At 42.7% G+C, this 11,849-nt stretch overlaps 1 protein-coding gene across 1 annotated transcript in view; it reads left to right on the top strand.

Annotated features, from left to right (window-relative positions):
- Positions 1-3,806, top strand: part of DCBLD1 (discoidin, CUB and LCCL domain containing 1) — a 46,547-nt gene extending 42,741 nt beyond the window's left edge. The window contains exon 15 of the mRNA XM_054629842.2: positions 1,390-3,806. Coding sequence (XP_054485817.2) covers positions 1,390-1,907 — 518 coding nt within the window. The 3' untranslated portion in view covers positions 1,908-3,806. The remainder of the gene's footprint in view (positions 1-1,389) is intronic.
- The last annotated feature ends 8,043 nt before the right edge of the window (positions 3,807-11,849 follow it).

The following is an 11,849-nucleotide window of genomic DNA, read 5'->3' on the forward strand; positions in this document are numbered from 1 at the left end:
TCAGCCTGGCTCAGGCATATTCCCAGCCTTAGCATTTCACCTGCAGTCTCCTTGAAATTAAGCCATGAAATAAGAATGTGGATGCAACCTAGAAATGTGCCATTTAATAATTTAATTGCAGGGAGCACACAGTTTGCATATAGGTTTTCATGCTACATGGAATTCCCTCACTTCAGACTGCCTGCTGGCTCCCAAAGGCAGCCAGGAGGAAGCCGAGATGCTCCATCCTGAGCGAGAGAGATTTCTGGGGATGGCGGCAGCGATGCTGGGGAGAGCTGCACTACTTACTTAGAGAAATATCATAACACCTTCACCCTACATGCTGAAGTTTGGGACCCAGCCAGAAACTGCCAAAAAGATTCACAGGACATATGGGATCGAATTCGACGCTCATGTCAGATGAACCGCGATGCCAGAACAGAAACCGAGCTAACTTCTTCACGCCTGCGTGCAAACACCACACTTTAGCAGTGTCATTTACTAGAGCTGTTCAGGCCACCCTTGGTATCTGTACGAGATTGTCACCAGCGCCAAAGCGAGAAAGTTAGAACGTTCACTTTCCTCATAACAGTGTTGCTTGTTTTTTCAGAAAACTTTCTCGTTCAGACCTCCTCACACACAGCCTGGCACCTACCTTAGCTAGAGGTGCAAGCACGCGCTTCTTGTGGCCGTGTTTCCTCCATCTCAATCCTTGCTCCTGCTCAGGCCTTAGGCCAGCTCTATCCCTGCCATTCCCCTTGACTGGGTGACTGCCCAGTCCCTCCGGCAGCACCATTCCCGCTTCTCCCCCCAAGCTCATCCCCCCTGGCACGCCTGCAGCCGTGCTGAGCTGGCTTAGCACATTTCACACTTCCATTGACTCTCTTGGCTGCCGTTTTGCCTAACTTCATCCTTCTTGTCAGTCAGCTGCTGTGAGATGCCTTTTAAATAAAGCCGGCTCGTTATGAATCCTCTGGGCATTTTAATTATTCCAAAAGTGGAACACTCATTTTGGAGAACTTCTCGCTTGTGGATCTTCATGCAATGTCCTATGTCCAGTTTGTTGTTAATGTTTTGTTGACCTCACTCTTTCTTAGGGCTTTCAAGTATACTCCAGAAATGTTAATTTATTTGGTGGGGTAGGTAGGGAAAGGGAGGGAGAGAGTAGAAAAAGAGGTGGCAGATTGGACCTTCTCTGTGGTAAAGCTTCTGCCATGTTCTGCAACTCTTGCTCACTGAAGGAGGTTACAGGATCAGTGCTGGGGAAAGGTTTCCTCACATCCCCAAAAACCACACTTTTGATACAAAAACAGAGTAGCTTTTCAACATAAAATACCTATCTCTGCATAAGTATTACATACATAAGATAACCAATCTATGCCTTACTGAGCATTTCATGCTTCCTTTTAGATTATCAGCAGCCTCTCATGATCGGAACTGGGACGGTAACACGTAAAGGATCTACTTTTCGCCCCATGGACACCAAAGAGGAGGGAAGAAGGGGGAGTTCTGAGTTTGAAAATCACTATCACTGCCCTCACAGAGCTAATAGGCACGAATATGCTCTGCCCCTGACCAGCCAGGAGCCCGAGTACGCCACCCCCATCATAGAGCGGCACATAGCAAGAGAAGGTAATTTCCCCCCTGAGAACGGCTATAACGTTCCCGTCGCCTCGTCTCAGATACATTCCCTCACCGCTGGCAGCTTCTCCAGTTCCTGCAAAACCGACACCAGGAACGGAGACTATCAGACACCCCAGAGTGTCATAAACTACGACAAACCCAAAGTTAATGGTGTTCTGACCTCCGTGAGCTACAGCACAGACTACCAGAAGCCCCAGCACAGTGCTCTCGGGGGCGAGGGGTACTCCACGCCCAGAGACTGCCTAAAGCCCATCAGCCAGACAGCAATGACAGCTCTCTTGTGATCTGCCGAGCAGCAGCGGCACGGTGCGCAGGAACGTCGCTGCACAGCTTTCTGAAGTGAAAACAGAGTTTGGAGGGGCTCTGCTGTGGGAGGCAGAAGGCAAACAAGCCCTGTGTACATAATATTGCTGTCTTGCTGGGTTCTGACATCTGAAGAAAGCATATGCTGTTTATCACTGTTTATAGCAAGAGAGATGTTATCAGTGAAGACTGTACATCTTATTTTCTGTAACTGATCTCAGTGCTCCGTTTGCAATGTGTGCAATTTGTACATAGCTTTTATTTAAGGAGAATTTCTTAGGTTTCCTTTTCACCTGGGGGTTTGAAAGGATTGCAGGAATGACTATTTAAGAAAAACAGTCCTCTTTTTCTGTCTTTATCTTACCTGCTGCTGTACTGGCAGCTGTAAATGGTGTATCTTACGGTTGTGTTGATTCATCTCCTTTCCTATGATAACTAAAGATAGGGCTGTAGTTCTAATTAGGAGGATAGAAGTTAAACTTCTTGCTGCATAATGTGCATGAGAGAAGTCAGCTGAGTATTTAAATACTGTGCTCAAACACAACTTCCCAGCTGCTTTTTTAGCAGCAATTCTCACATGCTTGAATTTGATCTAGCATACAAGCTGAGCCCATCGAACTTGCAATTCATGTTAGAAAACAGGTAGAAAGGCTGAAACTGGTTTTGGGTTCAAGCCATGGTTATCACTCCACAACAGGAAAAAAAAAAGAAAAAAAAAAGAAACCAAACCAAAAAACCAGAACCAAACAACATATCCAATACCAGTTAATCTGGAGAAGTTATTTTAAATTTTTTTTATTTAGGAAGTGTGTGTGTAACCAAAATGTGAATTTAGAGCTGAGAACTCAGTGCTGTTCAAGCCCTAGCCAATTTTCTGCTGCTAAAACTTTAAGGAAATTTGTTCCTTGGCACAAAGCAGCAAACTTCCTGAACTCTTAATTTCTCCACTAGATATTTTTCTGTCTTACAAATTTAGTGTAACATTTCTGTTAAAAGTATTTCAACTAACTGAAACACAGTGTGTGTTTGGGTTACTGTTGCAGTTAAATTTGCAAGACAGCACATCAGCACTGCTGTTTTTGAACAGTTTTTCTTTTGCAGCTAATGTTTCCCTTAGTTCCGTTTTCAGACAAACTTGAAAAAGCTTGGGATTGGGTGCAATGTATCGCACAGTAGCTGGCTCCTCTTTCAGCAGGGGCAGCTTTGGAGCAGAGCAGCTTCTGGTCACGACTGGGACCGTCCACTGCCCCTCTACCTCCAGTGCTTGGGGCATTTCTTTGTATTCAAAAGCTTGTCCTAAAATGCCAAGAAGCAATATACTTCTGTGAAGAAAGAATGGTGCTATGCTTAAAGCACAAGGTTGGGAACGAGACCAGTAAAACCTGAGCTCTGGGAAAGCCACTCTTTGAAGGCCCTCTCTTTATTTCCTTGTACATAAATGGGATGATTTGCAAAGGATGCAACGAAGATTGATCAGTCTGTTCGCAGAGTGCTTTCAGACCTCTGGGTGGAAAGTGCTGTCAGAGGACAGACTGGTTGCAGTGGTACTGCTCACAAATACTGCTGACTCTGGCCAGACCCGAACTTAAGGCCAGCTCTGGGTGGGTTGCTTGCATACCCCTGTTTTGCAGCCTCAGGCGGTGCCATTCCTCCATGCTGCCGCACCGTGCATGCGATTCCCGTGCAGAGAGAAAGAGTCAAGGTAACCTCGTAGCCTTCCTGTGTTTGCTGTCAATACAGTTTCTGTGAAATGTCTAAAACACCTCAGGTCCTGAAGTGAAACAGCAGCAGCCTGTTTGTTAGACCGAGCTGGGCGGTGTTGTTTACCTTCTGTTGTTTACATGTCTGTGTAAATAAAGAACACTGGTATTTGTAAATCAGCCACACAGGCCTGCCACTTCACTCGGTGATTCGATTATCGCTGCACGCCCACTCCCGCCACACACCCTGCAGGGTGACAAGGAAGTGTTCCTCACGCCCTGCAAAAGTGCCAGTTGCGCTGCTGCAATTCACGGCTCCAGTGTGACAGGCTAAAAAAAGATCCTCTCAGTGCCCCATTTAGCCCAGATTTTCTGTCCATAAGCTCTAGAGAAGAAGAGCCCACAAACAAACTCCTGCGGCAAACCCTGCTGCAGGAAGCGTATGATTGAGGAAAGGATGAGGATGCCCTCCTGATGAGCTTGAAACCAATCCTCTGCCCACACAACTAATTAGCCTGGCTTGTCACTTGACAAACAAGTCACTAATCAGGCCTACTCCCCACCTAATGAGGCAGCTAAGGAACACAGCAATGCAAGGGGACTAGGCAGCAGATGACACTACTTGTATTATAATGAACTTTTTGCATATTTCTGCCACATGCTTAGCACATCTGCAGCATGGTACAAGTGTCAAAAGCTTCTTGGCAGCATCTGCCCATTTCTGCTGTCATTCAAACCCATCTTAATACAGCTGATTTAGCCTAATGGAAAGTTTGGTCTCAATTTGCACCTTGCCTTCATCCCCACCCCTGTCAAAAGAAACCCAACAAACCTGCAAAGCTGGGTTAAAATAGATCCCCAGACATCTTCAGCCTCCTTTCACAGCGACTTAGTGCTGACAGGGACAGAGGCAGCACATCTGGTCACTGCCATGGTGCTTCATGGTTCACATCTGAGTGAATGCTGAGCATGGTTAACACTAAAAGCCTTGGGCCTCTCTACCTTGGCCTAGGAAATTTTTAGCAACCCTAGCAGCAGATAAGCAAGGAAACTTCCTGCCCTACATCTCTCTATCCTAATGGTGGTAGAGATACAAAATCCTGGTGTAGGCATGAAAGAGGCATGCCTGAATCTTACCAGTGCCCATCCTCATGTGCATCCTCTGAATGTCTTTTTACACTCTGATACATCAAACTCCAGCTAGTCTGCATCAGCCTGTCCTCACTGCCAAAGCCAGATGCAGGTATAGCACAGGCAGCCTTATAAAACATCACAGGTTTAAAAACCTACTGTTCCACAGTGAAGGTTAGAGTATGGACCATTCTGGGATATTTCCACACTCAGAAGGCCTGTTAGCTCCGGACCTCTCTCCGGCATCTCAGAGATTCTGTGAGAGCAGAGTCTGATCCTCTGGTGAGGGGAGACTTTCAGTGGTGATTTGATACCAAACTTCTTCCCTGAGCAGACACTCCCAGTGGGTTGGAACAGAAAAGCCAAGCCAGAGTCCACAAGAAGGTTAAATATTAACTGCTCCTGGCACTTAGGACCTGCCTGTGCCATTGCTAATGACAGCAAATCTCTGACTTTGCTGGGAACAGGGGCAGCCCTGTAACTGCACATCTGACCGAGGGAACCAAAGGAGGTGGCTCTTGAGGAAAGAAAGTGCAAAAATTGGTGTCAGCTACCTACAACTCAAACCAAAAAATGACAATATGCATTTCCAGCTGGTGCCTTATATTTAAAACACAAAAAAAAATCCAAATGAAACACAAGAGGCTGGATTCTAATCATTAGAAGCAGCTTGTGAATCCCATGGCTGGTCTGCATCATTGGTATGGCTAAAACCTGGAAGATTAAGTTTTTAATACAGACTTCCTTCAGATTTTTCCCACTGACTGCCAGAGAACTGGCAGTCCTTCACTCCATGGGCAGATATTAATGGAACCCTGTCTGAAGCACAAAATATTCCCTACACATGATGGGAATATCAGGCCATAGGTCCCATTACAGGAGAAGATACCTAACTGTAGTTACCTGTTTGGTAGATCACTATCATTAAAACAAAAAGTGCAAAAATGAAGAGAGTTCTAAGAAGGGAGTCCTAAAGAAGTCCTGTAGGATCAGATGTTCACTGAGAAGTAACCTTGTAGAAATCCATCTGTATTTTTCTGTCCACCCTCTCTCCAAAATCTGGTAAGCTTTGCTCAGCAAGTGGGCTTCTTAAAGGCTCCTCAGCCTGTAATCAGGCCAGACCAAAGGAATGACAAGGTTATGTTGTTGCAGTCCTTTTTCCTTATTATTTTCCATAATAAAAATTGTGTACTGCCCTTTTCTTTCCAATGTCAGCTATGATGTAAGTTTGTACTGACCTCCAGCCTACACTGTGATTAGTACAGTGTGAAAGGAGAATTTACCATTTCATTTAAAACTCATCAGTGTTGTTGATACCTACACTGAAAATTACCCTGCCATGGCTGTGTGGGGTTAACAAGACTACCAGTGCAATGCCTGTGAATTACTGAAGATAGGATGAGTTTCACAGAACATATTTATTTAAAAGGTGCCATTTCTGCACAATCAGTTTCAAACTTAAAATAGAAACCTCTCTTGAGGGCTTCCTTTTTTTGAAGCCCCCTTCCTCCCCCCGGTACAGTCCTACAATCCATTAAGGACACACAACAAGGAGTCAGATAAAGTATTTCTAAACTAGATAAAGACAAGAGGGAAGGCATCCTTAGTTGGAGAAAATTCCTGCTACCCATGATAAGGAGGATGCCTCACATCTAACTTTCTGTGCTATCTCATTGTATAGTCTGGACATGAGAATTTGGAGACCTTCATTCAAACGCCACCAATTTGATTAGGCTTTGCCTCACATTAAGTGGCTGTAAGTCCTGAGAAACCTTTGCCATCTACAGTAGGCAAAGGTTATTTAGTAACCTCTTGTCCTGGGCTGAGTTAATTCATTACTTTGACACTCACAGCACAGCTACTGCTCTGCCATGTGACATCCAAGAGATTATCATCCTGTTTATTTTTGTATAGTCACAAGTATGAAAAAGAGAAATCCAGGAAGGAGACAACTTAATCAAGTTAAAGCACAACATTTTTTGCCATGGTAAAAAATTAAAGTCAAAAAATATGACATTGTAGTGTTACTAAGGCAATTGTGCCCCGAATAATCACCCTGAACTGACCTCAAGAATTCATAATTTTGATTAGACACAGAATTTTTAACAGACTTTACTGAAAAAGTTCCCTTGTATTATTAATGTATTAATAATCTGCATTATTGGCTAACCCAAAGAAGAACAGTACCCTGAATATCCAGCACTTCCTCCTACTAAATCTGAGCTACCAAAAAAGAATGAGAAAACTTACAAACATAACAAATTATTCAAAGCTTGTAACAGTCTCTCAGCCAAATCAGATGACAACAGACAATAATAGACTTTGAAAACACATGTATGTTGCCTACTAGAAGGCAGGCAAAAAGGTAGTGAAGGAGCCAAAATTGTAGGCTGAAGAGAAACACCAAGACCAACTTAAAACAAACAATATAGAAACACACAGCAATGGGTGATGCCTGAGCTGTGACAGGCAAGTCACCAGAAGTCTTCCTCCTGAGTGGCAGAGGAGTGGCAGATAGCAGAGAAGATGGTGATGTTTGCCATAAAACAAGGGGAGAAAAGACCCAGACAGTAATATTACCCGCCACCCTGCCCATGGTCTGGACAATTTAACCCACTGAGCACATACTAGAAACCAGTCTTTACAAATGTGTTTTATGCATCTTAATTTCTCTGGCCCAGGCAAACACCATTTTGCAGATGGGCGAACTGAGATAGACAGATATGCTGCCACCTGTCCAGAGCTGTAGCAACAAATCAAACCTATCCAAAAATGCCCAGGCCTCTGAAAACACCAACCACAAACATGTGAAAAGTCCTCTGTCAAGCAGGGAAAGACAGGGGCGATAAAGACTAAGACGAGCTAGCAGACCTCACTTGAAGAGGCAGCTTTTCTTCACATCTATGGCTAAGCTTTTTATCCTTAAGTGACACCATCTGTTCTGACAGACAGTTTTATAAAATTTGAATAAGGTGACCTGGATAAAGCATGCCTGTTACATGGAAATGCCGGTGTCATGTGTGGATGTGGAAAGGTTGTGGATGGTTCATGCATAAAGCGCTTTCAGCGTCTCATCATAAAAGGCCACACAAACCTTTTCTAACATGCCACAACACAAAGTGAACCATGCTTTTGATAACAATGCTGCAGTAAGTTTTCTACTACCTTACAAAGACCTTGCAGATGGCATTCACACTCCTGTAAGTATTTATGTATATAGGTAACTTTTTAACATATGAAGTCATGGTCCATTTCCCGGCCCTTTATAATATAACTGCATGACTGTACAAAGACCAGCAGCAAGGAGATATTTATGTCTCTGCTGACAGGTCTATTGATCACCTGGCTAATGGCAACAAACAAGGCCTGCAGACTGGACTATCATTTGGTCATCTCTGGAAAGGAGCACCAGTACAGAAAAGACAATGGTGGGTCAATGTGAACTGACCTTCCTCTTTTTCCAACCAAGAGGCTTCTGTCTGAACCTGGACTAGAGCAAAACACAATTGTCATCTCCTTTTTTCCCTGCTTCTCCTCACCTGTCATGACCATGGGCAAAGATTCCAGGAATGTGACAAGGCTGGTTCTGTATCATGGTTGAAGGGCACTGGTGAGGCGCAGGCAGGAGTATTTGCAAACCTACCTGGCATCTCACTACATGTTTTATCAGTGCATTCGGTCTCTTCTTTTGCAAAGCCTCAACCCATCCACAAACAAGAGATAAAACATTTCACTGCTTGTCTCTGAGTTTGTAAGAGAGCAGAGCACTCATTTTTTAAAGTAATTGATGGGGATAATCAAGTGGTTTTTAGCAAGTCATGAATTCTGAGCTGTATGTAATTATACTTGTATGTGTTTATGAGTGTTTGGACATACACTTCACTGATATATAGAGGACAATTTTTAAGTGTGGTATGTGCCATCTGCAAACTACTTGCTACAGTATGTCAATTAGACTGGATGTTAATTATTTTAAGATTACATGTTTCTAGAAATAGTTCTAATGAATAAAGTTTTTCTATTTTTTTAATTAAAAAACCACAACCAACCAACCAAACCACAAAAAACCCAACCCACGAAACAATAGGTTCTGTTTCTCAAAGGTTCGTTAATGCTGAAGATTGGAAGGAAGCTGCTGCCCCCTCTTGGCAACACACACAAATGCAAGTACTTTGCACGGAAAAAGAAGATCTGGTCACTAATTGCAATTACTAAGTAATAGACAAGGTTGGAAGTAGAAAAGAGCATAAAAACTGACACAGCCCCAAGTACACTTGCTTACTTACCCAGACCATTCAAGATAACTTAGTAAGATGTGGGGGTCATAATACATAGAATTGCCACGTCTTTCATTTTAAAAATAAAAGTAAGTAATATGTGACCTGGATTTAAAACACCACTTCAAATTATACTTAAAGGAGCACCCTAATTCTGCTGGCTTCCTGAATTGCCTTGTAACACCCCACATCTCTCACAACCTAGGAGAACACTTAAACTGCCATACTGGACAAAAAAGGAAGATCAACAGGAAAGCCTGCAGCAGCACTCATTTGACAGCTATACAGAAATCCCCCTTTATCATATATAGAAATTCAATTTCTCTGTTCTAAGACCAAATCTGCCACCTGAGGCAGGTTTCAGTTTCACCTGAAGCTGAGGGTACCCACTGTAGGGTTTAAATTGTAGCACACATGGGGAAGCCCTTCTGACAGAACCACAGACTACTATGCAAATTATGAATTAAACCAAGAGGAGCTGGTGCATTTATGGACATAAAGGCTTCACTTCTACAAGAGGATCAGCATAGGCAACCTCTAGCAACCTTCTTCCCTGACCTTTAGCAGAAGAGTCAACAGTGGCAAACTCTCTACAGGTTGTTCCAGCAGGGATTGAATAGGGACACTCAATTTCTTATTGGAAGGGAAAGCATTCAAGTCAAAGACATCTCCAGCAATGTAAGCGCAGTGGACCAAATATGTGACTATTCCAGTTCAGCAGCATGACTTTTAATGCTTCCATTCCCTAAAGAAATTGATGACAGACAGAAACATTTGGACAACACCAAGTAAAGTAATATTAGAAAAAATATTTTCATGGGAATCTGACTTATTTCACTTGACAGAAGTAATATCTATGCAAATATTTAGACAGCTCATAGGCAAATTAAGATTTAATCAACAGGATTTACAGAGATTTACAGATATATTTGAAGACTTGCAGTTTTAACAGAAAAGTTACCAGCTGTCTCCCAAGCACCCCTGACTTCCAGCACTACAGGCAATCAAAATATGTCTGTGAATGCCTGTACTTTCACTCTACTTGTATTTACATCTTCCTAACCTCCTTATTGAGAGCCAGCCACTGAAAACCAGGCACCAGAGAGCTGATGGCCCCAGAACTGATGCACGAGAAGCTGAGGAACCAGCTAAGGCTGCAGTGCTTTTGCATTTCAAAAAGGAAATTTGAAGAAACACAGAGTGCCAAAAACTCTGAAGGGAATTGTGATCACTATCTCCACTAGAAAGTTACTAAGAAAAACTGTAGCCAGTTCTCCTTGGATCAATACATGGATTTTTAAAATACCTCACATAAGGGACTGGAAGAGCATACTCCTGCAGGGCATTGAAAACATTGCTTAACCTAGGTACAGTCGGAAAACACAAGCCTCAGCACATGAGGCAGAAGGCTGACAAAGAGACACCAAATAATTTGGACGGCTGATTGAATCAAACACCTGTATAGAGTGTGGAAAATTTACACAAGTGACTTAAAGTTTTCACCTATGAATTGAAAATCCTTGAAAAATACTACTTGGCCTTTTTAACCATTTAACTCAGAAGCATCACGTCCTACACAGGAGCAGGCATCATGAACAGATTCCAAAGTACATCTGTGGGAAGGAAACACCAGGTGAACAGAGTAGCTACGACAAGGCTACTCTGAAGCATTAAAAGCAATATGAGAAAAGAAAATCTAAAAAAATTGAATATTTCTCTTTCAAAGTCAGCATGTTTTCCGCTTTTCAACTCCTCGGTTCCCTTACAACTAAAAAACTTCTAAAGAATTGGTAACTGCATCCTATGAGAAAAGACACCCTGGCCAAGGTGATAGTATTATCCAACTATTGCAGTGTAAGTTGAAGCTTACAAAGGCAAGCTTGAAATATGTTAGCCCATTTTTTTTCAGGCCATTGAGCTGAGGTTTTAATCAGCAAAACCAGACTTCTTACACTTATCCTAAGTCAGGACACGTTTCTCTTCCTGTCACGTGTGTCTCTGGAAAAAAAAAAAAGCAGAGGACTCTTCAGTGACCACAGTCACTGGGAGCAGCCTGTGAGCTCCTTCAGCAGGAAGCTGGATCACAAAGAAATTTTGAATTATCTTATTTGACTTCAGGTAACATAAAGAAGTAATTTCATTTCTCTTCTTTCTACCATCTTCATTCATAGCTGCCTCTATTTCTCATTTTGTTTTACAACTCAAGCTAGATTTCTCTCCTTTCCCTCTTCTTTCCATCTGCTGAAGTCACCCGTATCTAAACCCTCCTAAAAATTTAGAGCTAAAAAATAAACAGTTAACAGTTTCAGCCCTCACCAATTGTACATTCTACATCTTTTCATCCAGCATGACTCAGCCTTGTCTATTGAGACAGTTCCTACGCTCACAGCTTTCTGCCCTCTGCTTACACACTCCCAATAAATCCTTTAGCACTACCATAATTATACTACTACCAGTTACCACAGCACTGCCTTTCACTTGAGCTCCCTGCTCATTCAGATGAACTTCATGCTTTAGGGTGAGATGACCACTCCAGTAGAGGTGAGAGATTATTTCTTTTACAATATAATTTAAAACACAAAACAGACACTAAATCTGAACAAAAGGACTTAAATATCAGGCCTAAAAGTTGTAACTTAAAGGGAAGTGTTTTGTAACTGCAGTGGAAAACTTCGAATATTTCAAAATGCATACAAAACGAACAAACACTAACAAAAAAAAAGAGATAAAGGGCAGTTTCCACAATTTTAGCCAAATGACTTAACACTTTGACAGGTCTAGGCCTTTACAGCTCTTCCTAGTCAAGGACTTCAGA

This window comes from Agelaius phoeniceus, chromosome 3 (assembly GCF_051311805.1).
Source record: "Agelaius phoeniceus isolate bAgePho1 chromosome 3, bAgePho1.hap1, whole genome shotgun sequence".
In the NCBI taxonomy this organism is placed as follows: domain Eukaryota; kingdom Metazoa; phylum Chordata; class Aves; order Passeriformes; family Icteridae; genus Agelaius; species Agelaius phoeniceus.